Source organism: Arvicanthis niloticus, chromosome 2 (assembly GCF_011762505.2).
Source record: "Arvicanthis niloticus isolate mArvNil1 chromosome 2, mArvNil1.pat.X, whole genome shotgun sequence".
In the NCBI taxonomy this organism is placed as follows: domain Eukaryota; kingdom Metazoa; phylum Chordata; class Mammalia; order Rodentia; family Muridae; genus Arvicanthis; species Arvicanthis niloticus.
The window spans coordinates 91,994,036-92,021,038 of NC_047659.1; the positions used below are offsets into that span (position 1 = coordinate 91,994,036).

At 39.0% G+C, this 27,003-nt stretch overlaps 1 protein-coding gene across 6 annotated transcripts in view; it reads right to left on the bottom strand.

Moving 5' to 3' along the window:
* Positions 1–27,003, bottom strand: part of Ttbk2 (tau tubulin kinase 2) — a 118,451-nt gene that overhangs the window by 53,120 nt on the left and 38,328 nt on the right. For all 6 annotated transcript variants that reach the window (XM_076929549.1, XM_034494055.2, XM_034494054.2 and 3 more), the window contains one exon: positions 4,905–4,978. In XM_076929549.1, coding sequence (XP_076785664.1) covers positions 4,905–4,978 — 74 coding nt within the window. The remainder of the gene's footprint in view (positions 1–4,904; positions 4,979–27,003) is intronic.

Below are 27,003 nucleotides of genomic sequence, written 5' to 3' on the forward strand. Positions count from 1 at the left end.
TTTTTATAAATCTTCAATGCACAAATTTAAACTATTTTAATTCCTTTTATGTAAGGCTTTTTTTTTTTTACCATATACCAAAGCCCTCCTCTGATGACACGTGTGTAGCCATATTGAAATTTTATTGTTGTTTTATTGTAGCCATATTAAGTTTTACTTATCATAATACTATTATGTAGCATGTAAATGACTATAAAGTAAAGCATCAGTTTCCTGGAGGCGAGGTCATGTTAGTGACCCCATCTCAAGAGATGATTTCTTACCCATTTTCTTTGCTTAAGATCTTGGCCTAGGCTAACAGGAACATGTAAATAAGAAAAGGAATAAGAGAAACTAAAATGGGTAAGTTGCCATGAGAGCTACGGCTCAATGTTTGTGTTCCTAGCAAGAGTTCCACAACCGGTCCCAGGACACCTCCTTCTTTTGAAGTTTTCCCCTCAGTCTGTGGAACTTGTCATACAGATTCTACTGGGGTTAGTGTAGCAGGTGTGATCTTCTAATTTAAAGAATATGGTCTAATAACCAAAATGACAATAAGCATTTTCTCAGAAGGGCTCAAGCAAGGTTCAATCCCATTTGGGAGGGAGAAGAAAACAACCATAAAAGGCAAAGGGAGGGTGGGATCTGGGAGGGAGAGGGGAGAAAAAAAGAAAAAAGGGGAACATGTTCAGGTATGGTGGGGGAAGATAGGAGAGATGCCCGGAGGGCCAGCAGAATGAATGGTAATATGCAACCTAGGGGTGGGGTGGGGGTGGGGGTTGGAGGACCCTTAGAAAGTACCAGAGACCTGGAGGTGAGAGACTCTTAGGACTCAAAGGAAGTGACCTTAGAGGAAATGCCCAACAATGGGGAAAGGGAACTCGTAGAGCCCACCTCCAGTAGAAAGACAGGACATCAAGGGGAGGGATGAGGTTGCCATTCCATAGTCAAAAACTCTGATCCAGAATTGTTACTTTCTAAAAGAACTGCAGGGACAAAAATGGAGAAGAGACTGAGGGAAAGGTGGTCAGGACCAGCCCAACTTGGGATCCATTCTCAAGGTGAGGCATCAAGGCCTGACACTATTACTGATGCTATGGTGTACTTACAAACAGGAGCCTAGCATGGCAGTCCTCCAAGAGGTCCAACAAGCAGCTGACTGAGACAGATGCAAATACTTACTCCCAACCATTGGACTGAAGTCGGGGACCCCTGTAGTTGAATTAGGGAAAGGCTGGAAGACACTGAGGAGGGTGACACCATAGGAAGACCAGCAGTCTCAACTAACCTGGACCACTGAGATCTCTCAGACACTGAGCCACCAGCCAGGCAGCATACACGAGCTGCCTGAGGCCTCCAACACATATACAGCAGAGAACTGCCTGGTCTGGCCTCAGTGAGAGATGACTAACCTAACCCTCAAGAGACTTGAGGTCTTGGAGAGAGGATGGACATCTTGGAGCTGGGGGTGGGGTGGGGTGGAGGGGGTGAGTGGGAGTGGAAATGGGATGAGGAACTGTGAGATGGTGGACCTGGAAGGGGACAATGACTAGACTATAAAACAATAAAAGTAATAGATAAAAAAAATTAATTAAAAAATTAATCAAGTGTGATATGATCAAAGTATCCAGGGGCAAAAATATTTTGAACACTTTTGTTTTCTGAATTTGCTGATCATTGCAATGGAAGTTAAACAGATAAATATAAAAAAAAAAGAATAAGCATTTTCTATTAAAAAATTCTCTCTCTCTCTCTCTCTCCCTCTCCCTCTCTCCTTTTTATGTACATGACTGGGAGTGCCCTTGGACACCAGAAGAGGACATCTGATCCCCTGGAGCTGGAGTTTTAAAGATGGTTGTCTGCTGTTCAACATGGTGCTGGAAACTGAACTCTAGGCCTCTGGAAGATTAGCAAAAGCTCTTAACTACTGAGCCATCTCTCTCCAGCCCTATGGATAACCATGCTGTTAGTCACCAGGTTTCTAAGTCATCATGTTTTGCTTTACTCTTGCTATTAACAAAACAGACTGCACTCTTTCTTTTTCCTCTTCCTTTTCTCCTTCCTTCCTTCCTTCCTTTCTCCTTCTCTTTCTTCCACACACCCCATACCCCCCCCACCTCTTTCTTTTTTTTTCCTTACACGGTTTTTTGTGACTTTGAACTTCCTGTGTAACCAAGGATGACACTGAACTAACTGATCTTCTTGTCTCTAAATTCCAATTCTGGGATTACCAGTGTGCACACCACGCCAAATTTATGCAACTGCTGGGGATGAAACCCAAAGCCAGAGCTTCACACATGCTAGTCAAATGCTCTCTCTACCAACTACGCTACATCATCAGCTCCTCAGATGTGACTATTTTTAAAAATATAAAATACAAATGTTTGTATTTCATTTATATTGCCATGATAAACTCCCTAACAAAAAGCAACATGAGAGAGGAAAAGAGGACATACAGCTTACAAGTTTCAGTTTGTTTGTTTGTTTATTTATTTATTTTGGAGAAGTCAAGATACCAACTCAGTCACATCACATTAATAGTCAAGAAAAAGCAAATAAACACATCTTTGCTTGCCTCCTTAGCTAGTTTTCTTCTCTTTGTCAATGTTCAGAAACTCCTGCCTAGGAAACAATGGTGCCCACAAAGGGCTGGATCTCCCTATATCAAAGAAAAAAATCAAGACATTCCACCACAGCTATACCTACAGGGTAACCAGATCTAGATAATTCCTCTTTAAGTCTCTTCCCAGGTGACTCTAGGTTGCATCAAGTTAAAACTAACCAGCACCAATATCCAAAACAGTATTCCTTGTCACTATCAGACACACATTCCCTGTCTGTCACTATCAGACACACAGTCCCTGTCACTACCCAACACACATTCCTTGTCACTACCCAACACACATTCCCTACAAGTTACTTAATTTTCTACATCAGTTTTTTTTTTTTTAAATAAAAAAGACTGATTATACCCACTTCATATAATTTTATGAGAATTAAATAAAATGCATATGAAGTTTTTGGAATACTGCCTAGTATTCAACAAATGCTAAATACTGCTATTATTGGCAGATATTATAGGAAACAGAAGGCTATAAAGGCCAACAAAAGTTTAAAAAAAAAAACAGGTGGTGATATGAATACTTGGTATGAGTCAGCTAAAACCTGAACTAGACATCCGGGGAGGGAGCTGGGACAGGATGTCTGAGGAAAGCAGAGTAAGCAATGATGGATGTAATCTCTTACATAACTAATTCTGGCAGAATTCCATTTTGTGTGATTGTTTTCTATCGATATGGCCTTGAGACTGGAGGCAAGTGTCCCTGACTTAACCTTTGCCTGCAGCTTGTGTACTACACCCACTAGTATCTGGGCAGGTGTGCTATCATAAACCTGGATGTCTGTAACAGCTGCCTCCCTGTCAGTATGTGTGCTGGTGAATAAAGTATGTTATATATGCTTAAAACTTCTCATATTCTCTTTGACCTCCTATCATCCTGTGACCCTCTCTTGTCCTTGGTATCAACTATATGCATATAGTTTATATTAGCAGCTAATCTGACAGAAAAAAGGGAACACATTAATGAACTGAAAAATGTAAAAAGGCAACCACTTCAAAACATAAAAGTACACTAAATTTAGATGGCGAATCATGTTAACCACAGAAAGACTTTAAGGGTCAGTGAGATGGGTCTGTAGGCAGAAGCACTTGCTGCCTAGTGTGACACCTAAATTTAATCCCTAGGACCTACATGGTAGAATGAGACACCCAACTCCCACAAGTTGTCTTCTGAAGTCCACACACACCATGATACATTCTTCCAACTCACAATTAATTAATTTTAAACAAGACCAAGTCAGCCATGATAGCACACAGCTGTATCTTAGAAATTATGAGGCTAGCTGGGCAGTGGTGGCGCACGCCTTTAATCCCAGCACTTGGGAGGCAGAGGCAGGCAGATTTCTGAGTTTGAGGCCAGCCTGGTCTACAGGGTGAGCTCCAAGACAGCCAGGGATACACAGAGAAACCCTGTCTCCGGGGGGAAAAAAAAAAAAAAAAGGTAATTAGGAGGCTAAAGTAGGAGGACCCCGAGTTTAAGGCAAATCCTGCCCATATAGTCAGTTTATAATCATCTTGAGCTACTCAGTGAAACCATGTTTTTAAAAGATAAATAACAACAAAAAATATAGTTTAAAGAAAGAGTAACATATCTTTAGGTCTAAGTCAAATATTGAAGAGCATTGGAGAAACAGGAAAGGTCTTCTGAAGAGAAGACAAGACATTTAGGCCCGGGTTTATGAATTTAACTCAATGGCATGTAAGTACTGTGAAGGAAAATAAAGAATGCAGATGTCAAAATAAAATCTGCTGAATATGAAAGGAAACTGAGAGCCGACAGTTCAGGCAGTGAGGTAAACCATAGTTCGACGCTTGGAGGTGACCACGATGTGTGTGTGTGCAGGAGACAGGCAGTGTCGAGGACAATGGTCTCCCACTGCAGCTCAGAAGCCCTGTCTTCTCTTTCTTAGCTCCTACTCCTTCAGCCCATTTCCACTCCATCTCAAGGGGAAGGAGCAATGCCATGCAGACAGAAAGAGAAAGCACTCATCCACTTCTTCAACTGTGCTTACAATTTTAACACAGTAGCTGGGACTCAGATAGCGAAGTGGAGATCTGAAATGCCCGAGGGAGAAAACATAAAAAGGGAAGGAACTCGGAAGGGCTTATAACCCACAATCTATTTGAGATTAAACATATACAAAAATGACAACTAAAGTTGTTTTTTTTAAAAATAGATGATATAACAAATTGCATTTGTATAGCATACATAAGAATTCTGTCATTTCTTTATTCATTATTTACAGTAACTAGGTATTTTGATCAAAACTAAAAGATTTTAAGACACATTTCCAAGGTAGCATACCTGCAATTGCATGACCACGTAGTTGAAACGATCATTTCTCCCACAGCCAATAAATCTACAAACATGGTCTTTCCCTGGATGAAAAGAGAAAGAGAACAGTGGAAAAAGATGTACCATAGTTTCTCTTTTTAAAGGTTAATAAATTGGATTTCTGTGTTGTATTTTATGCCTTAATATAAACTATATGAAATGTGTTGAGATTGTAAAAAACAGAAAATTTATATCCACCTATTGCCAGGTTCTCCTCTGCTCCTTGCATATTCAAATAAATGGTAAATGGATAAGTAGAGAAATAAATTAATAAGGGAATAAAAGTAAGTTATCTAGAAAGGAAAATATTTAAAAAGTCACTTAAAATTACCCTGAGCAGACAGAGTCAGGGCTATGTTTAATATACTTATTTTACACACATTCTGACACATACTATTTACATTATTACTGCAGCAATTCTGTGATCATTCTTGTTCTTACTGATTTGGATCAGCCTAGTGCTTTTCAACCCAAGCTTAACATGTGAAATTCAAAAAAATACTGGTTGGGATATACAGAGGGACTGAGACTTGTGCCAGTCTTCTGATTTTAAAAAGTATACTTCCATCCCAAAAGGCAACCAAACCCAGGAAGTTACTGGGTAGAGAAGACAATTGGCTCAACACAGAGGGAGGGGGTGGGGAGCAGATGCAGACAGTGCTGAGGCACTACATGGAGTTTTGTGTTCCATGGAGAAGAATCTCAACTGTATGTATAGGTCAGGGTTTCCCACTGTGGCTACTCATCAAAACAGCCCAAGAAACAAAGATTCCCAAATGCCACACTAGCTTACAATCTCTACGAGAAAGATACAACTTTTCAAAATTCTATAAATGAGCTGAAGGCAGGGCAGAGACAGAAAAGTTTAAGGCCAGCCTCCACTACATGAGTTCAAGGCCAACCTGGGCTAAATGATGAGACTATTTCAGAAGAGGAAAATAAAAGCTGTATGAAAATAAAGAAGAAATTTTAAAATATAAATCTGCAACTTAGAATATAAAAGAGTAAAAGTTTTGGAATCAAATTGCACCATCATTTTCTAGCTGTATGATTTTGGACTAAGTGATTGACCTCACCAAGCCCCTACTTCTGTGTCTGAAAAACAAAGAAAATGCTAATACTTATTTTATTGTGTGAATTGAATATGTGAAAATATATAAAATGGAATAAATGCTTGTATACCATACATATTTTATTAACTATTGTTTCTCTTAATTTGTTCATTTGCAAATATTGTCTCACTATTCATTAGGTTCTGCATCAGGTACTGGAACAGTGTGTGCTCCCTGTACTCCTCTGCTAGGCTCAGCGCACTGGGTACCACAGAAGTCATCTGAAGTGTTACTGTTGTCATTAAATCATAGCTGCTCTAAACACATACATTTTTTATTGAGTCAGCTTTATTAAATAGTTTCCTTAATTACATAAATAAATATAAAAGAGAAATAGTACACTGATGGAAATGTATTGACAAATATTAAAAAATTTGCCACTGGCTATATATTGATTATTCAATATAGAATCAATAGTTTTTTTTAATCTGTATTTGTTTTTTCATTTTTAAAGCAGGGCAATTCAGGCTAAGTATGTAATGCCAGCTTATAATCTTGGCACTCTGGAGGCAGATGGGAGGGTCAGAAGTTCACTGAGCTCTTTGACAGTTCAGTGAGATTGCCTCAACTTGAAAAATGAAATAAAAGGCTAGGGACAGGATACTTGCCTAGAAGAGTGGACAATCTTTGAAGCTAGCTTGTAAAAATAAAACAGAGAAAACACTACAGGCTAAAAAATAAAATTAAAAAAAAATTAAAATAAGTTTCAAAAGTAATCTGTTCACTTAGAATAAAATACAGCCAAGACTCACTTTGGCCAGCCGTTTGATTTTTGGACACATCATTTCTGTTGTAACCTGGTCTCAGAATTTTTCTGAGAATACCTGTCAGGGTATTGTACAACATGGTTGGTTCACTCCCCAGTACTGCTAAACAGCATCAAACAAATGTCAGGGTGGGCTGGGCAGTGTTGGTGCCTGCCTCTAATCCCAGTGCTAATGAGGCAGAGGCAGATGGTCTGCCTCTATATGTTACTTGACCTTTTTCCTCTGCTGCTTTTAAGATTCTTTCCTAGTTTTGTGCATTTGGTGTTTTGACTGTTAATGTGACAGGAGGAATTTCTTTTCTGGTTCAATCTATTTGGAGTTCTGTAGGCTTCTTGTATGTTTATGGGCATCTCATTCTTTAGATTAGGGAAGTTTTCTTCTATAATTTTTGTTGAAGATATTTACTGGCCCTTTAAGTTGGGGATCTTTTATACCTGTTATCCTTAGGTTTGGCCTTCTCATTGTGTCCTGGATTTCCTACATGTTTTAGGTTAGGAGCTTTTTACATTTGCGTTTTCTTTGACTGTTGTGTCAATGTTTTCTGTGGTATCTTCTGCACCTGAGATTCTCTCTTCTATTTCTTGTATTCTGTTGGTGATGCTTGCGTCTATGACTCCTGATCTCTTCCCTAGGTTTTCTATCTCCAGGGTTGTCTCCCTTTGTGATTTCTTTATTGTTTCTACTTCCACTTTTAGATCCTGGATGGTTTTGTTCAATTCCTTCAACTGTTTGGCTGTGTTTTCTTATAATTCTTTAAGGGATTCTTGTGTTTCCTCTTTAAGGTCTTCTACCAGAAGTCCTTATCATCATCATGAGATGTGATTTTAAATCTTGTTTTAAAGTCTTGAGTCTTTCTGGGTAGTGGTGGCGCACACCTTTAATCCCAGCACTTGGGAGGCAGAGGCAGGCAGATTTCTGAGTTCGAGGCCAGCCTGGTCTACAGAGTGAGTTCCAGGACTTCTGGAAGAAACCCTGTCTCGAAGAAAAAAAAATGTCTTTGATATAATGTACATGCTGCAAAAATCTGGGCACAGTAGTCCTATGTAGTAGTCCATACCTGTAATCCTACAATTTGGAGATTGAGGCAGGATTGACACCTGTCTTTAGAAGAAAGAAAAAAGGGAAAAGAAAAAAACAGATGTGCTAGGTGTTAGGAGATGTATCTTTTTCATGTTTCATTTTGTTCTTTTACAGTGTTAAGGTTTGATGCAAGTTTGTAAGTGCTGTATTCACTTCAGTGTATGTCCAGCTTTGAAGGTGGATTCTCAAAGTAGTGACAACAAATTGACTAATTAAAACTTTTTGTGTGTGACTGAAGCTGAGGGAAAGGTTGCTAATTCATCATCAGTGTAGTAACTGATAACCCAGATTAAAAACAAAACAACAAAACAAACAAAGTAACAGGCTAATTACTACACTGCATCCTTTGTCAAGTAGGAGAGAGAAACGCATGCCCAGAGATGTTTCTTACCTGGTTCTAGATCCTGTCAAGTTGACAATCGGTTAATTATACACACACACACACACACACACACACACACACATCTAATCATGCTTTCCAATGCATCCCCCCAACACCAAAATAGATATATAGTATATAGATTAAAGTAGAAGGGGTAACTATTTCAGAAAATGAAGAGGACTAACTAGAGGGGAGAAGGGAGGGTGGCAGCTGGTATGAGGCCAAAGCACCTTTTATAGTTGAGTGAAAATGTCATTATTCAATAACAATTTTTAAAAAGAATACATTTACGATGATCAGAACTGACAGGATAGAAAGTTAGGGCTTAAGGTAGATTAAGGCAGAAGGCATAAAAAAGACATGAAAAGTGACCTAAAACCTTGGACACAGTGACAGTTTTTCTTCATTGTTAATTGTACTAGATTTATAATTACCCTCTGTGAGGGCATTTCCTCACAAGAGTAAACAATGTGCAAGGACTTAGCTTTTTATGTGAGTGGGGAACTATCCCATGTTGTGGTGGGGAAGAGGCAGGTGAATAGGAAATGAGGAGAATGGCAGGTAACAATGGCACTCCTCTCTTCTCTCTGCTGTGTGGAATCAAGAGACCTGCTCTGCTCCACCACACCCTCCATGCCCACAACGGACCCCTCCAAGACCATAAGCCAGGTAACTTCTTTCTCCCTTATGTTCTTTGTTAGGCATAAGGTTACAGCTAAAGAAAAATACATGCCAATGTGATACAATATAAATTAGGGGAGACCCTCCACTTCCATGGCAGTAGCTCCACAATCTCCCAAAGACCAAAGTTTGAGGGGGTGCAAATTTTATATAAAATTGAATTGTACCTACATATAACTACTGTGTTTATCCTCTTTGATTCTTATATTACCTAATCCAACATAAAGGTTAGATATATGGATGGGGTATTGTTTGGGGAAGATAACAAAGAAAAAAGTACACATATGCTTGGTTCTGATATAGCTTTTTCTTTCTTTCTTTTTTCTTTCTTTCCTTCCTTCCTTCATTTTTCTTTTTAAAATGCAAGGCTTCACCATATAATTCTGAAAAAAGTCTACCTGTCTCTGCCTTAGCATAGGATTAAAGATGTGCCACTACATCTGGTTCTCTTTTCTTTCAGAGAAAAAGTAGCCCAAGCTGGCCCTGAGCTAAAATACTGAGGATGTGCTAGTTTATGCAGTGTTGGGAATCAAATCCAGCTCAGACCCTTGGTAAGCATTCTACCAACTAACTCAGTTATACCTATAATAACCAAGAATCCTTTTTTGTTCATTTGTTTTTGAGACTCTTTGTAATCCTGGCTATCCTGGAATTCATTACACACAACAGGCAGATTTCAAACTCACAGAGCTCTGCCTGCTCTACCTCCTGAGTACTGGATTAAAGGTGTGTGCCATCATACCATGCAGCTTCCAAGAATATTTAACCTCCAACTGGTTGAATCCATACATGTAGAACTAATGGATATAAATGACTGGAGATAATATTTATTTCTGTCCTTATCTCAGTCATTTAATTCCTAAAATTCTTAGAATTTCCTTTGAAAGTGTCCTCTGCTTAGTATAGTCCCCTAAGTGATTTCAGGATGGCCTCAGGCACCATAAAGACGAATTGATAAGAGTATTTAGAGCACAACTCCCAGGCCCACTCACTAAGTTCCAGGAAAGTTGGTTGAGGGAGGCTAGCGATTAATAAGCTCTATAAAACTCTTGATAAGACTTGAGGACTTGTAGGTCACTGAACAAGTCCAAATGTTGGCCCAGTGTAAATTCAAAGGCATGAAAACTGCAACCCTCCATCCCTAACCCTAGTCAACCCCTTCAGCTTACTGCTGTATCTTTTACAATGTCCTTACAATTAACCAGGAAACACTGCTTCTCTCAGATCTATAAGCCATCCTAGCAAATTAGTTGAACCTATAGAAGGGGTCATGAGAGCCTTGGTTTGTGGCCAGCCCATAAATAAGTATGGCAACCTACTGCTTGCAATATGGTGTGTGAAGCTTAGTCCTCAATTATGGGAACTGATGCCTACCTAACAAAACAAGACACAGCATACACAGTCGGGTGACAGTGTCTCATGCAGAAGGTAAGAGCACAAGGAAAGTGGACTCCATTTTTCCACTCACAGCCTCATTATGCAATTCAGATTTGACTCATTATTAGGTAATGGATGTGGTAAAGAGTCATCCAGTATTTTCAAGCATAAAGCTACATGATCCAGATTGTACTTAAGAAAAGCCATAAGTGCTATGATGGCAGCCACAGGAGTCACGTAACCAGTGATCTAAGGATAAAGAAGGTCTAAGCGAATCACCGGAAATAAGAGTTTCTGTTAAAAGTTTTCAACTTAAGAGTTGAGAAACAGACTGTAGTTACAGCTCAGTGCTAGATCCTAGGCTAGATTCACAAACAAGTAGATTAGACAGGGAGGGGACTGGGATGGGGAGTGAACTAAGACATTTAGCTGTTCAAGGAAGGTTTAGTTTAAAAGAACTAGGCCAGCTGCTCATGATGGCACACGCCTTTAGTCTCAAGCACTCCAAAGCAGAGGCAGGCAGATCTCTGAGAGGTGAAAGGTCTAGGGCAGTCTGTCTATAAAGCAAGTTCCAGCATAGCCAGGACGGTTGCACAGAAAAACCCTGTTTCAAAAAAGACAAAAAAAAAAAAAAAAAAAAAAAAAAAAAAAAAAAAAAAAAAAAAAGAACCAGGCCAATGTTAAAATACTAACAGTACTGAAAGAAAACAGGAATTCTTTAGAAAGTCTAAGACACAAATGTGAAGTTGAAAGGCTTTTATACCTTATAATTCCACATTAACATTTAATTTAAGCAAAGGGCCAGTAAGATGGGTCAGTAGGAAACGCACTTGCTGCATTAAGCCTGGAGACCTACGTTTGATCCTGGGGATGCATCTAAAATTGAGACAATAGAGCCAACTCCACAAGGTGACTATCACACACACACACACACACACACACACACACACACACACACACGAATGAAATATTGTTGGCTAGTTCACATACACACCTGAATAAAATACTGTTAGCTAGTCAAAAATATTCGGCTGTCAGTTTGACAGAAGCTAGAGAAAAGGGAACCAAATTGAGAAAATGCCCCCAGAAGATTGCCTGTAGGCAAATCTGCAAGGTACTGTTTGGTTTGATGATTAATGTGGGAGGGCCTAGCTCACAGGTGGTCCTGGGTGCTATAAAAAAGCAGGTTGAGCAAATTATGGGGGCCTAGTCAGTGAGCAGCACTGCGCTCCTCCATGGCGGCTGCTGCTGCTGCTGCTTCTTCTCCTTTTTCTTCTTCTTCTTTTTTTTTTTTTTTCGAAACAGGGCTTTACTGTGTAGACCAGGCTGGCCTCAAACTCAGAAATCCGCCTGCCTCTGCCTCCCAAGTGCTGGGATTAAAGGCGTGCGCCACCACTGCCCGGCTCCTCCATGGCTTCTGTATCAGCTCTTGCCTGCCCTGACTTCCCTCAGTGATGGAGTGTGTGTGATTGGAGAGTTAGAAGATGAAACAAATTCTTTCCTCCACAAATTACTTTTGTTCATGGTATTTACCACAACAATAAAATCCCAAGACAAAAATTTATATACATATATATGGTTGTATATATGCATAACATACATGCATGCATACATATATGCATATACATATATACATACATATATATAATTTAAAAACAAAGCTAACAATGATAAATTGTAGATTTAACAAAAATTTAAAAAAATGTGTGACTCAATCCCTATTAAAATCTTACTTGGCTTCTTTGTAAAAATGAGTAAGCTGATTCTTAAAAGTCATATTAAATCACAAGGGACAAAAATAGTCAAAATAATATTGAAAAAGAAAAAGTTAAAATACTTAAAATTCTTCACTTCAGATTTTATTAAATAACATAAATAACTTTAATCAAGACAGCATAAGGATTGAGAGAAAAGATCTGAGTGGATGGTCTTCAGCTGACATTCATTCTAAAGCCAAGAAAAAGCCAGGTTCAGAACTAAGTGTTTTAGTTAGGAGAGATGACAGAGGTTCTGGTTAGTCAACAAAATGATGGACTGGGTATTAGGTCTATCTTGTACCTCACTGGTACAATTAGGAATAATTATGCTCTAATTGTATTTTGAGAGAAAAGTTTTATTTTAACATGAAAGGTGATATGTAGGAGGAGCTAAGGGGGAAGGAGTACCGAGAGGAAGAGATGGAGTAGGGAGAGGAGAAGATGAAGGAGAGGAGAAGCTAGGTTATGAGAGACAGAAAGAGAAGGGGGGGCATGGAGGCAGATGTTCACATGTCTCCACCAGTCAAAGATAGTTGATATATCTAGGTTGGGTATTGGGTTACACTTCTGATCGAGCATTACCAAACTTATAAAGCCTTTGATTAACATTTTAAAAAATTATATAAAAGCAAAAAGGAAAAGGGGGCATGGGAGAGGGGTTTTCTAGGGAGGGGAAATGGGGAAAGGGGATGGCATCTGAAATGTAAATAAAATATATATAAAAAAAGACAGCATAAGGATAAATGTATTGATGAATAAATAAAATCCAAACTTCAAAAACTGTGAATCCCCCCCCACCCCAAAACATTACAGGCTACTACTACCATTGCTTTTGACTACCCTTACTTGATAGTAAGACCCTATTGCTGAAGGCATACCTAAACATGGACATGAAGAAATCAAGCTGGTACCGACCTGGAAGCTTTATTCCTACTGGCTAGCTTTCATAGTGCTGGAAGATTCTATGCATACTACTGGGGGAGAAAAGTCACCAGTCTTACCCAGCTGTGTCCCCTGTGAGCTACAATGACGACTGGCCTGGCAAAGTATGTGCCCACTGCTGCAATAGTGGCAGGAACATTGCAGGAACAATCAACTGCTTTTTTTATTTTTTAAACTGGATTTAACATTTGTTCCATAAGACAGATTCAATGCTTAATACCATTAAACAGGCTAAAAACCTGTCACTGGCTAGGTCATATAGGCCTTAGACAAGGCCTTACTACTATTATTCCACTAAATGGACATTGTATTAAACTGACTCCTAATAACTTATTATACCCAGATTAATCTCTCAATCCTCATCATAGAAGTAGCTTTTTGTAGTAGAAGAATAGTAATACAAGTGGTCAACATGGCAAAGAATAAGAGACTATAGAGTGCTCAGCCCTAAATGGTGCCTCTGTCTGTCTGTCTGTCTGTCTGTCTGTCTGTCTGTCTCTCTCTCTCTCTCTCTCTCTCTCTCTCTCTCTCTCTCTCTCACACACACACACACACACACAGACTCAGCGATTATCGATTACCATGGGAAGATCTAGAGGGAGTGGATCTGTAGTGAACTAGTGTTTGCTACACATGACAGTACAGTTGCACACATGGCAGGACTGCATGTACATGACCTGTACAACATCAAGCCAGCCAAAAATCTCCACATGGGTGAGGAGGAGCTCAAGAAGTCCTACTCCTATCTGAAAAGCTACTGGCAGTTGACGGCTACTAGGAAGAAAAGTCATTTACTTCATATGGGCTCACAGAGGCTAACTATGCTCCAGAGCAGATGGTCCCATACCCATACAGTGTGTGTGTGTGTGTGTGTGTGTGTGTGTGTGTGTGTGTGTGTGTGTAACACTAATGGACTCTGTGGGTATTACACTTTTGGATTTTTTTTGTATTGCAAATGGATTTTTTTCATACAATATATTCTGATTATATTTTTCCTTCCTCCAATCCTACCAGATCCTCCCCACTTCCCTACCCTTAATTTAATTTTTTAAAAGAGAGAATGTAGACTGGAGAGATGGCCTAGCAGTTAAGAGGAGTGGCTGTCCTTCCAGAGGGCCTGGATTCAATTCCCAGTAACCACATGGCACCAACAACCACCTATAACTCCACCTTTAGGTACTATGACCTTTTCTGGCCTCTCACACACTGCACACATATGGTGCACAGAATATATGAAGACCAAATACTCATACAGATAAAATTAAAAAAAAAAAAAAAAAAAAAAAAAAAAAAAGAGTGAGTCCATGAAGTTGGGAGGGAAACATGCAGGATAGGGGTGGAAGTAGAAGAGAGGGATTGGGGTTGACTGAATCTAAACACGTCATTTAAGTGTGTGGTGGTTTCAATGAGAATGGTTCCCAAAAGGCTCCTTATTTGAATGCTGGGTCCCTCATTGGTAGAACTGTTTGGGAAGGGTTAAAAGGTGTGGAATTGTTGGAGAAGGTATATCGCTAGGGGTGGGATTTGAGGTTTCAAAAGCTCACACCATTCCTAGTTAGCTCTCACTTTCTGTCTTGTGCTTGTGGTTCAGAATGGAAGCTTTTGGCTGCCTGCCTGCTGCTATAATGGTCATGGACTCTCATCCTTGGGAACTGTAAGCCTCCAACATTTTTTTTTAAAGGCAAGACAAAGTTTTACTTTTAAATGATTATAAGCATACCAAATAACATATAACAAGTTAAGTCCTAGCATCTAATGATTTGGGTTAGGAAACACTAACAGCAGCCCAAACAAGTATATTCACTGTCCTAAATCATCCAGGATAGAGTGCTCTAAGGCTGGCTGCTTCTTCATAGGAGTTAAAAACAGCTATTTACTACTTTTTCATAGATAACACCCCTGACATTTAAGAAAGTAGAAAGAAACAATTTACTCCCTTTCTTTCGTCAAAAATTTTTTTTTTCTGCTAGACTAATAAAAGTCAACATTGATACCTATTACTTGCACAAACACACAGAAAAACAGGTGACATATACTCCTTAAAGACACACAAGGTAAGAAGATGAAACTTCAGGTACCTAATAAGTCTGTACAAAAAGCTAGTTTGATACTCTCAAAAAGTGAAGGGTCCTACAATAACATAGAGAAATAATTTAACGCTCTCCAGAACAGAACTCAAGCTCTGTGGAGGTTTCCTATTCTATGGGGGCAGATCTCATGCCAACCCACAGACAGGCGCTTCTGCCTCCTATCTGTTTATGCAGTAGTTTTCATGGATTTTTGGCCAGATGTCACACACGAAGGCCAAGAGGTTATCTAGGACTTCATCCCTGTTCTGCTTGAAGTAGTTCTGGAGGATGGTCATCTTCTCCTGGGTCTCCTTTTCTACCTCACTGCTGCAACTGCCATGGGACCCCAGTGCCACAGCTTCCTTGGCCTTGAACTCCTTCTCCCTCTGCAATTTCAGCCTGGGCTTCTTTGGCCTGCTTAAAGCCTTCAGTTCTTTCACTTGAGGGCCTCGGATACCTTCTCTGAAAAAAACAGCCAGTGTTCTTAACCACTAAGCAGTCTCTCCAGCCCCTGAATTTTTAATTTTAAGACAGAATCAGAAATACAATGATTTAATGGCCTTAAACTAATGATCTTCTTGCTTCCATCTCTCTAGTGATGAAGAGAACTGACTCATGTAAACTGTCCTCAGACTTCCACATACATGCTGTGCACACATGTATGTACCCCCTCCCACATAGTCACAAAATAAATAAATAAATAAATCTAATATTTTTAAGAGCAAGAAAAGAGGCTATTGTAGATGGTTCGTTGGTAAGAGTGCTTGTTGTGAAAGGAGTGAGGACCCAAGTTCAAATCTCCAGCACTCATAAAAATCCTAAACACTGGGGAGCAAAACTGGGAATTTGCTGTTAAGCCAGCCTAGCCAGAGCAGCGAACTCCAGGTTCAGTGAGAGACTGTCTCTCCAATGAATAAACAGAGTGAAAGATGAAGATAACCAGTGTCTCTTTAGTCCTCTACATGGGCTGACACAAGCATGCATACTCACATACATCTGCACAAACATACCATAGACACACACAGACACACACACACACACACACACACACACACACGCAAGTTGAAGAAAAAAATTTTTGACCCTCCAGTAATGTGAAAGCTCTGAGAATTAAGGAATACAATACTGGCCAGCTAAAAGCAGATACTCTAATGCTACAAAAATTGGACTGCTGGAGGGCTACAGAAGCAGCGAAGCCAGGCCAAGCTTTGCCAGTCTAGCATCTACTCCTGCTATCCACCTGCTTCCCAATAAAAGAAACCACACAAACTAAAGATGTATCCTAGCAAAACTCTTCAAATATCTCTGCCACAGGAGAAAAAAACCTAACATATGAGTCCTATCCAAAGAATGCTACTAATTTAAGCTATTCTAGTGGTATGCAAGGGTATCACACTTTGTATTTTTCTAACATTTAGAGTTACATTAAAATTTCTACCCTATATCTTTAAATTTGCCTACTAATGTCTATTATTTTTTTCATTAAAATATTGTTTTTACTGTTGCATTTTCAGAACATTTGATACATTCCATCAGTACTTTACAAATGCATGATCCCTGTCTGTAGCCTGCCTTTTCTTTCCCTTTGTATTTGTTTGAGACAGTGTCATGGTCTCACTGTGCAGCCCAGAGTGGCCTCCTCAAACTTACTACATAACCTAAGCCTGCCTCAAAGTTTAGTTCATCTTGCCTCAGTCTCCAAAGCGCAGTGATTACAGGTACGTGCCCACATGTGGCACCCTGGCTTTATCCTAATAGTATCCTGCAAACAGACCTTTTAATTTAACACAGTATAATTTATCCTTTTTTTTTTCTCTTTTTGTGAATCATGATTTTAGTGTCATCCAGGGAACTTCGTTGTAAAATCAGATCATAAAGAGTTTATTCTGTTTTCTACAAAATATATAGCTTTAAAAAAATCCTATTTAGAGGAATTATTACTTTTTATAATGTATGGAGGATAGGTTGAAGTTTACTATTTTTACTATTTTGTATTTGAGTGGCTATAGTGCTGGATTGATCTCGGGGCCTTTGCAAGTCCTGGACAAGGTCTCTAGCCCTGAATCCCACCACAGCTACTATGTGGGTCTACTTCTAAAATTCCTTTTCTTTTCCATCGTCTGCATGTCTACCCATTTGCCAATGAAATCTTGATTGTGCTTTGCATTGGTTTAAAACAATTTCTTTTTTTATGCTTATGTAACTTAACTGACAAATATCTTATATAAATACAATGCTTCCAAATACATACACACTGTGAACTATCTCAACCAAGCTAATATGCTGTGTATTATCACACATACTCAGTTTTGTTGTTGAGAAAGCACTTAAGATCTTATCTGTAGAGCCGAGCAGTGGTAGCACATGCCTTTAATCCCAACACTTAGAAGGCAGAGGCAGGTGGATATCTGAGTTCAAATCTTCATGGTCTAGAGACAGAATTCTAGGACAGCCAGGGCTAGACAGAAAAACCCTGTCTCAAAAGACCAACCAAACAAAAATCTTATTTGTAGTTTAAGTTTTTTTTTTTTTAATTGTTTTGGCAGCTCTAGGTCTTGATCTTTTTTTAAAAAAAAAGTTTCTGGGAAGTCCTGTGCAGTGATTGTACATCTACAATTACAGCACTTAGGAGACAGAGGCAGATGGATCAAAAATTTGAGGCCAGCAGGGCTAACAAAGTGGGTTCAAGGGCCTTCTGAGCTCCATATCAAGACCTGGAAAGAGAAAAGAGAGGAACAAAGGTAATTTAATCTGCTTCCTTGTTTTTGCTTGGTTTGCTTTAAGGCAGATCTTACATAGCCCAGGTGGGTTGTAGACCTGATATATAGATAAACTGAGTTTGAATTCCTGACCCTCCTGTGCCTATCTCTCAAGTACTGGGATTACAGGCAAACACTACCATTCCCAGCCTTTGATTCTTTTAATAGTACTCTATATTCTATGCTTCAGGTCAGAGAAATTATATATATATATATATACACACACACACACACACACACACACACATACATATATATTTACTTTTTGAAATTGTGTTTTAATTTAGTCTCCAATTGTTCATTACAAAAAAAAAAAAACAGCAAAACAACATACACATAATCTGATTACTATGTTATCTGACCCCAGACATTATACTCAGTTGTGTATTTTAAGAATTGTGTGTGTATGTGTTTGTGTGTGCATTCTTTTAGATTTTATTTTTTTTAAGAATTATTTATTTATTTTATGTATATGAGTACACTGTAGCTATATTCAGATACACCAGAAGACGGCATCAGATCCCATTACAGATGGTTGTGAGCCATCATGTGGTTGCTAAGAATTGAACTCAGGACCTCTGGAAAGGCAGACAGTATAACTAAACTCTGAGCCATCTCTCCAGCCCCTCTTTTAGACTTATATACAAACAGAAATAAATTTAATTCTTCTCTTTGTTTGTGGGTTTTGCTTTCTTCTTGAAACAGTGTCTCTTTGGCCTCAAACTCATGATCTCCTCCCTCTATCTCCTAAAAGCCAGGAATTGCAGGCATACACCATTCTGCCTACCTTCTTCTTTTTCAGTGGCATTATTTCTTCAGAAAGTTTTTTTTTTTTTTTTTTTTTTTTTTGGAAACAGATCTCACTCTCTAACTTTGAGAGGCCTGGAACTTGGTATGTAGATCGTGATGGCTTTGAGTCTCCAGAGATCTGCCTGCCTCTGCTTCCTGGGTTCAATGTATGCACTACCATGCTCCATGCTCTGTTACTTCCCATGTTTTTGTTACTCCAAACTCATTTTCTTCTTGTCCTGAGTCTCTGGTGCTGTTATATAGGTCAAAGACACTGCTCATTTTTAAAACCTCTTTTTCCTCTTTTAATTTCTACTGATATATTTTCAAATTTGCTGCCTCATTTGTCATGTCCAATCTATTACTGATCCCATCCATGGAGATTCTCATATCCACAGAGTATTCCTCAGTGTTGCATATCTCACTTTGTTCTTCTATGGGTCATTTGCTTCTTTGTTAAGACTTTCTACCAAGGGCTTTGAGCATGCAAAGCAAGCACTCTACCAAGATACACCCTAGTCCTATCTATAAATGGTGAATATGATACATTTGGTCCAACTTGTTAAAGGTGGGTGATGGTTTTATAAGACTAACCAATTTTGAATCTGATTCATAGTGGGAAAAAAAAAGGGCAATATAAAAAAAAATCAGAGTGCCGGGCGGTGGTGGCGCATGCCTTTAATCCCAGCACTCGGGAGGCAGAGGCAGGCGGATTTCTGAGTTCGAGACTAGCCTGGTCCACAGAGTGAGTTCCAGGACAGCCAGGACTACACAGAGAAACCCTGTCTCGAAAAACCAAAAAAACCAAAAAAAAAAAAAAAAAAAAAAAAAAATCATAGAGAAGGCCAGCACAACCTATTTGTGGGACAGCATGCTTCCAGAGCTCTCACCATCCCAGCTCCCGTTCTTTTTTCACTTTCAGTTACTTATTCCTTCTTTAAAAGAAAACAAAAACTAAGTTCTCTGAAATTCTAACAGAGTTTGTCTAGAGCTGAGTGAGAACTTTGGCATTTGATATTAAAAGGCCTTTCAGTACAGACTCTTTATCCTGGTCATTTTGGTGTGGTACAATGAAAAGAATGATTCCCAAATCACTCTTGAGTTACACAATGTCCAGATGAACATGCATGATGCTGCAGAGCTGCCTTCTGCTGGGCTGCTGAAGTCCTCATTAAGAAAGGGTCTGCAGAGGGCAGTGCTAGCTCCAAGATGCCTTGTTCAAGATTGGTCCTGCATAAATAATTTTCTCTTGTCTTTGTCTAATTTGGCCAAGATTGCAACTATTTTTATTTTAAAAATCCAGATACCAGGGGCCCTAGCCCCAAGAAGCAATCATTGTTAGTTACTCTTGGGTCACAGCTACCCACATACTATGTGAAACCACAAAGAGCCATGTAACAGTAACTTTTATTTGCCTGGTGTAATTGTTATCTCCAAGTCTTACTGCCTCTGTCTGCTAACCTAGGCCTAGTCCTGGAAGCTTCTAGCTCTGTACAGTCTTATCTAGGCCTACAATGTTTTCAGCCTCTCAAGACTTGCTGCTGAATAAGCTCACCCTTTATAGCTCTTTCTGAACTCTGGCTGGTTCAACTCAGCTGTTCTGGCTCAAATCCTCGACAAGCTGACTGATTCAATCTAGCTTCTCTCAATTTCTGACCAAATTGCTCTGCTTGGCCTCATACTAACTTTGGCAGTATGTTCTAATCTTCTGGCTTCTTCTTATTCTCTGGCTTGTACTGTCTTCACCTGTGTCTACCTTGTTCTCTCTCTGCAACCTGTCTCTGTACAACTGTCCAGGTAAAAACGTCCTCTTTCCCTTTCCTCACTCTTCTCTTGAGAGTTGGGCATACCCTAGTCTGTCAAATCTTTCTCTGATTTGTCACTGTGTTTGCTACTCAACTAGACATCTATTGAGGTTTGGTCTTCTGTTATGTATTGTAATACTAAATATAGGCCTCAAAGGCCTGGTAGCCCCTATGGACAAGAGAACCTGCATGTACACAAGTGATGCTATGTAACCTTGCTCCTCAAGTTATCCCTGATTGCTGAATAAAGATGCTTACAGCTTACAGCTGGGCAGAAGAGAGCTGGGCAGGGTTTGGGTTCCCAGGGTTGCGATCTGAGGAGAGACCATGAGGAGGAGGAGGAGAGGAAGAGAGAAAGGTCGCTATGGGATAGGGGATTATAAGAACTGGCCTTGTGGGCTTGCCAGTTGGGAGTTAGAGTGGCCCATGTGGAAAATGGCAAGTCATAACTCAGGGTTATTGATAGGGAGGTAAAACTATCTCTATCTATCTATCTATCTATCTATCTATCTATCTATCTATCTATTATCTATCTATCTATCTTTCCAGATAAGGCTTCTCTGTGCATCTATCTATCTATCTATCTATCTATTATCTATCTATCTATCTTTCCAGATAAGGCTTCTCTGTGCATCCCCGACTGTCCTGAAACTCACTCTGTAGCCCAAGCTGGCCTGGAGTTTACATAGAATCAAAAAGAGTACCCCAAACCAGTGGACTTGGGAAACAAGCAGGTGCTACTCTTCTAATCTGACGAAACAGACTTCAAACCTAACAGTGAGAAAAGATAAAGATGCTAATTCAGGAACAACCCATTAAGAAGACATTATATTCCTGAAACTACATGCCACAAACATGGGAGTATTCAATTTCATAAAACAAAATAACCAGATGCAAAAGCACAAATTAACCCCTAGCACAGTAGCAGTAGGTGACCTGGATACCCACTCTAACCAACTGACATGTCTTCCCAACACAGACTAGCAAAGAAATACATAAATTAAATGAAATTAGAGATCAAGTAAACTTAACAGACCTCTACAGAACACTTTATCCACATGCTACAACATACATATTCTTCTCAGCAGCACATGGAGCATTCTCTAAAATAGACTACATATTAGGACAAAAAGCAAGTTTTAACAAATACAGGAAGACTGAAATAATTCCTTGTGTTGTACACAATGGAGTAAGATTACATGCCAACAACAAGAAAACTGCTATAACACAATCCCATAGAGATCAAACAACATACTACTGACTGATGAATGGGTCACTGAAGAAATAAAAAAGAATTAAAAAATCCTAAAATCAAAGAAAAATGAAAACACAACAAACAAAACTCTAAGATACAATAAAAACAATTCTAAGAAGGGAGTTTAAAACTCTAATTGTCTAATCCCAGCACTTGGGAGGCAGAGGCAGGCAGATTTCTGAGTTCGAGGCCAGCCTGGTTTACAGAGTGAGTTCCAGGACAGCCAGAGCTACACAGAAAAACCCTGTCTCAAAAACAAACAAACAAACAAACAAACCTCTAATTGTCGGGCTGGAGAGATGGCTCAGCAGTTACGAGCATCGACTGCTCTTCCAGAGGTCCTGAGTTCAATTCCCAGCAACCACATGGTGGCTCACAACCATCTGTAATGAGGTCTGGTGTGTCTGAAGACTGCTACAGTGTACTCATATACATAAATAAATAAATCTTAAAAAAAAAAAAACCCTCTAATTGTCTACATTATGATATCAGAGAACTCTCAAATAAACAATGATACACCCAAGGGACCTGGAAATCAAAGAACAAGTCAAATTAGTAGACAGGAAGAAATCAGGGAAGAAATCGGTGAAACTTGAAATAAACAAAATACAAAGACTCAATGAAACAAAAAATTGGTTCATTGAAGAAAAGTAAGATTGTCAAACTCTTAGCCAAATTAACCAAATAAAAGTATAAATTAATCAAATCAGAGATGAAAAGGGAGCCACTGTGAAGGATAACAATGAAATTCAAAAATCATTAGGTGTCCCTTGAAAGTGTAATACAATAAACTGGCAAATCTTACAGGAATAAATTTCTAGATGCATATGACATGCCAGGTTAGATCATGATGAGATAATTTAAGCAGATCTATAACAGTAAGATTGAAATGATAATTTTAAATCTCCCAACTAAAAAACAGACAAGGCCCCCAGATGATTTTATTGGTAAATTTTATCAGACTTTTGAAGAAAAGTCCATAAACAGGAAGGAAATGACATTGATACCAGAACAGACAAAAGAAAATCATAGGCCAATCTTCCTGATGCACTTAGATTTAAAAATTCTGAACACATCAAAAGATTACTCACTATAATCAAGTTGGTTTTTTTCCAGAGATGCAAGGATGATTCAATATTCACAAATATTATGAATTATATAAAGAATAGAAATCACATGATCATCTTGATAAATGTTAAAAAGGCGTTTGCTAAAATACAATATCCCTTCATATTCAAAGTCCCAAAGAAACATGAAATAGAAGGAACATATACACACTATATATGTCTCAACATAACATACACTATATATGTCAAGTCTATAGCCATTATATATGAGAGAAAAGGTATTTCCATTAAAATAAGGAACACGATTAAGAGTGTTCCACATTTTCTACTCTTTCTATGTAGTACTAGAAGTCTTAAAGCAAAGAGACAAGAAAAGCAAATGACAGGGATAAATATAGGAAAGGAAAACGTTAGAGTATCTTTATTTGCAGATGACATGACTCTATACATGAACGCCTAAAGACCCACTAGAAAACACACTAAGAGCTAATAAACCTTTTCAGCAAAGTGGCAGAATATAAAATTAACACACATAGCTATTAGCTTTCCTATATAATAATGACAAACTGAGAAACAAATCAGAGAAACAATCAAATTCACAACAGCCTGTGCTGGTTAGAGTTTTTGTTGTTTTTTGGGGGGTGATTTGTTTTGTCAAAATAGCACAAACTCAGGTTATCTAAAAAGAGGAAACCTCAACTGAGACAATGTCTCCAATGGATTGGCTGTACATACGCCTGTGAAGCATTTTCTTGATTAATAATTGATGTGGGAAGGTCCAACCCAGTTTAGGCTGTGCTAGCCCTCTGCAAGTGCTCCTAGATGGTATAAGAAACCAGGCTGTGCAAGCAAGTAAGCAGCATTCCTCCATGGTCTGAGTTCCTGATCTGACTTCCCTTCATGATGAACTATAAGAGCTGTAAAGTGAAATAAATCCTTTCTTCCACAAGTTGCTTTTGGTAGTGTCACAGTAAAAGTCTAAAGCATAAGCAAACAAAGCAGAACAAAAATGACTGGAATAAACCTAAGCAAGGACACAGAAGGCCTCTATAATAAAAACACTGTACAACACTGAAGAAAGAAACTGAGGAAACCACAAGATGAAAGGACCTACCATACTCAGAGATTTGAAGACTCATTGTGAAAATTACTGTCTTACCAAAAGCAATCTACAGATTAAAGTAATCCCCATCAAATTCCCGGTGACTTTCTTCACAGAAATAGAAAAAAAAAAAAAAAAAAAAAAAAAAAAAAAACCATTCTTAAAATTTACTGTCAACCCCTTATCAAGGAAACTTGTCTTTGTAACATGCAGAGACCATGACATAAAACTACAACTAATCAAATTCAGAGTTGTTAAGTCCCATACCCAATGAATATATCTACAAATCACTCTTACATTTAAAGCTCTGGGAACATTGTGGAAGGAGAAGCAGAAAAATTTTAAGAGCCAGAGGATCTTGCTGTGGTACCATCTTTCAATAATGCCAGAAGCAACAACCATAAAGTCTCACTAATGTGACTGCGTAAACATGAGCTGAGCAAGGAAAACAAAGGTATATTGAAGATGCTGGGAGTGGGGGCAGAGGGGAAGGACATAAGGACTCAATCCTACACAAAGAACTACAAGCTACTGAGGAGTGCTGAGACTTCGAGAAATAACTCTTCCCTAGGAAAGCACATACCAATTGGTTGTCTAATACCAAATGGTCAGCCCTGAAAACATACATATGAGTAACATTGTATAGACTGGGCAATATAGCTGGGAATACATGTAATACATATACATATCTGCATGTAGAAATTAAAGGAAAGAGGCTGTGGGTTTGAAAGAAAGCAATGAGGAGGATATGGGAGAGTTTGGAGGAAAAAAGAAAGGGAAGAAATATATTATCTCAAAAATAAAAGGAAAAATAACTATTTCCAGTCATTCGGAAGAACAGAGAGGTGTATCTCTGTGTTCAAGGACACGTGTAACAACAGTTTTACACACACAGACTTTGTCTTTAAAATACATAATATACAAAAAATAATTTAAAAAATCTATATGAACACACACATGAACCTAGATACCTAAAGCAATTCTTTTAAGAATTAATACTAGAAATATCACTATACTTGATTTCAAATTATACTACAAAAACAATAGCAGCATAATATTAGCTAAAAACAAACAAGCAAACACACAATGCACACACACACACACACACACACACACACACAAACACACACACACAATTTAATGAGGCTGAAAACAGTTGAGAGCTTGCTGGTCTTGTAGCAGACTAGAGTTCAATTCCAAGTGCTGTCATAAGTTGGCTCACAACTACTTATAACTCCAGTTCCAAGAGATTCATTACCCTCTTCTGTCCCCTGTGACTACTAACACCCATGCACATGCACACATGCATGCAAGCACAAATATTCACACTCACACAAATAAAATAAATTGGTGCCTATCCTGTGTTGATTGGATAAAGATATTCCCAGAAACCACGGATCATTAAATCAAAATCCCAGTACCAGAGATAGGCTACCTCTTGACAAGTTGCTGGTCAAGGAGGCTCCTGAAACCCCCCAAATAGCAAAAGTTACTGCCACTGTTAGTAGCTGCCCACTAAAACCAGATGGGAAGCCCTTATAGCCGAAGATGTCATTACCTTTGGATATAAGACATACAGAAATCAAGCCAGAACTGGTCTGGAGATCTTTTTCCCTGCTAGCTAGCCTTCACAGTGCCACAAGCAGCTATGCAGGCTGCTAGGAGAGAATTGTCACCAACAGTCTTCCTGAGCTGTGGACCCTGTGCAGTAATACTGACTGGCCAGGCAAGCTGAGATCACTGATAGAACCGTGGCAAGTTTGTCATGAGGGTTCCTTTTAATAATCATTTTATTAAGAATTATAGGGCTAGAGATATGGCTCACTGGTTAAGAGCACTGGCTGCTTTCTAGAGGACCTGGGTTTAATTCCTCACACCCACATGGCAGCAAACAACTGTCAGTAACTCCAAACCCAGGGAATCCAACACAAAAAGAGAAGAGAAGAGAAGAGAAGAGAAGAGAAGAGAAGAGAAGAGAAGAGAAGAGAAGAGAAGAGAAGAGAAGAGAAGAGAAGAGAAGAGAAACAAATTCCCTATGTTGGGCATGTGTGATGGTGCATGCCTTTGATCCCAGCACAGAGGCAGGTAGATCTTGAATTCGAGGCAGCCTGGTCTATAATGCAAGTCCAGGAGAGCCAGGGCTTACACACAGAAGCCTTGTTTCAAAAAAGAAAAATGAAATAATAATAATAATAATAATAATAATAATAATAATAATAATAATAATAAAGAATAGTGTTATATGAGTAACAGACCACTTTAAATTGGATTTAATACCCACTCCACTGGAAGGATTTCACATCTGGTACTGTGAGCTAAGTCAAAAGCCTGTGGCTATGGAGGTCCCAAATCTTAGCAGGGAAGCTATTTTTGTTGTTTTGCCAAAAGGACATGATGTGCCAGTCAATGTTACCCTCTAAACAACAGTTTGTGTCTATAGATTAGTGCTGCTGTCAGCTCTACCCAGAAAAGCTGCCCTTTGGCCATGGCATAGTACTCATCCATAATCCCATCACTTAGGAGGTGGGAAACAAGAGGATCAGAGGTTCAAAATCATCCTTGGCTACATAGATCAAGGCCAGCCTGGGATATAGGAGACTAATCTCATAAGAGGATAGCCTTTAGTCATACACTGGAGCCATTCTATGACACATCATGCCACCAGCAAAGCAAATGTCTACAAAAACGTCCTCAAAAAGAAGTTGTGAAGCATAAGCACTGCAGAAGGCTTAGATTAGGTAGTCCTTGACCCTTGACCCTTGTCCCTGAAATATAGAGCAGAAAATTAAAAACCTATTCACTTGTGGAAAGTAAGGAGTCTGAGGAATAGGCTTCATATACATATAAGCTCACAAAAAAATTTTAGACAGTAACTTTTTTTGTTTTGTTTTGTTTGTTTTGTTTTTTGTTTTTCGAGACAGCGTTTCTCCGTGTAGCCCTGGCTGTCCTGGAACTCACTCTGTAGACCAGGCTGGCCTCAAACTCAGAAATCCACCTGCCTCTGCCTCCCAAGAGCTGGGATTAAAGGCGTGCGCCACCACTGCCCGGCTAGACAGTAACTTTAAATGATAAAATGAAGAACACAAATGCCCAACAGTTTCTCATAAAACAAGCTCCAGTGACAG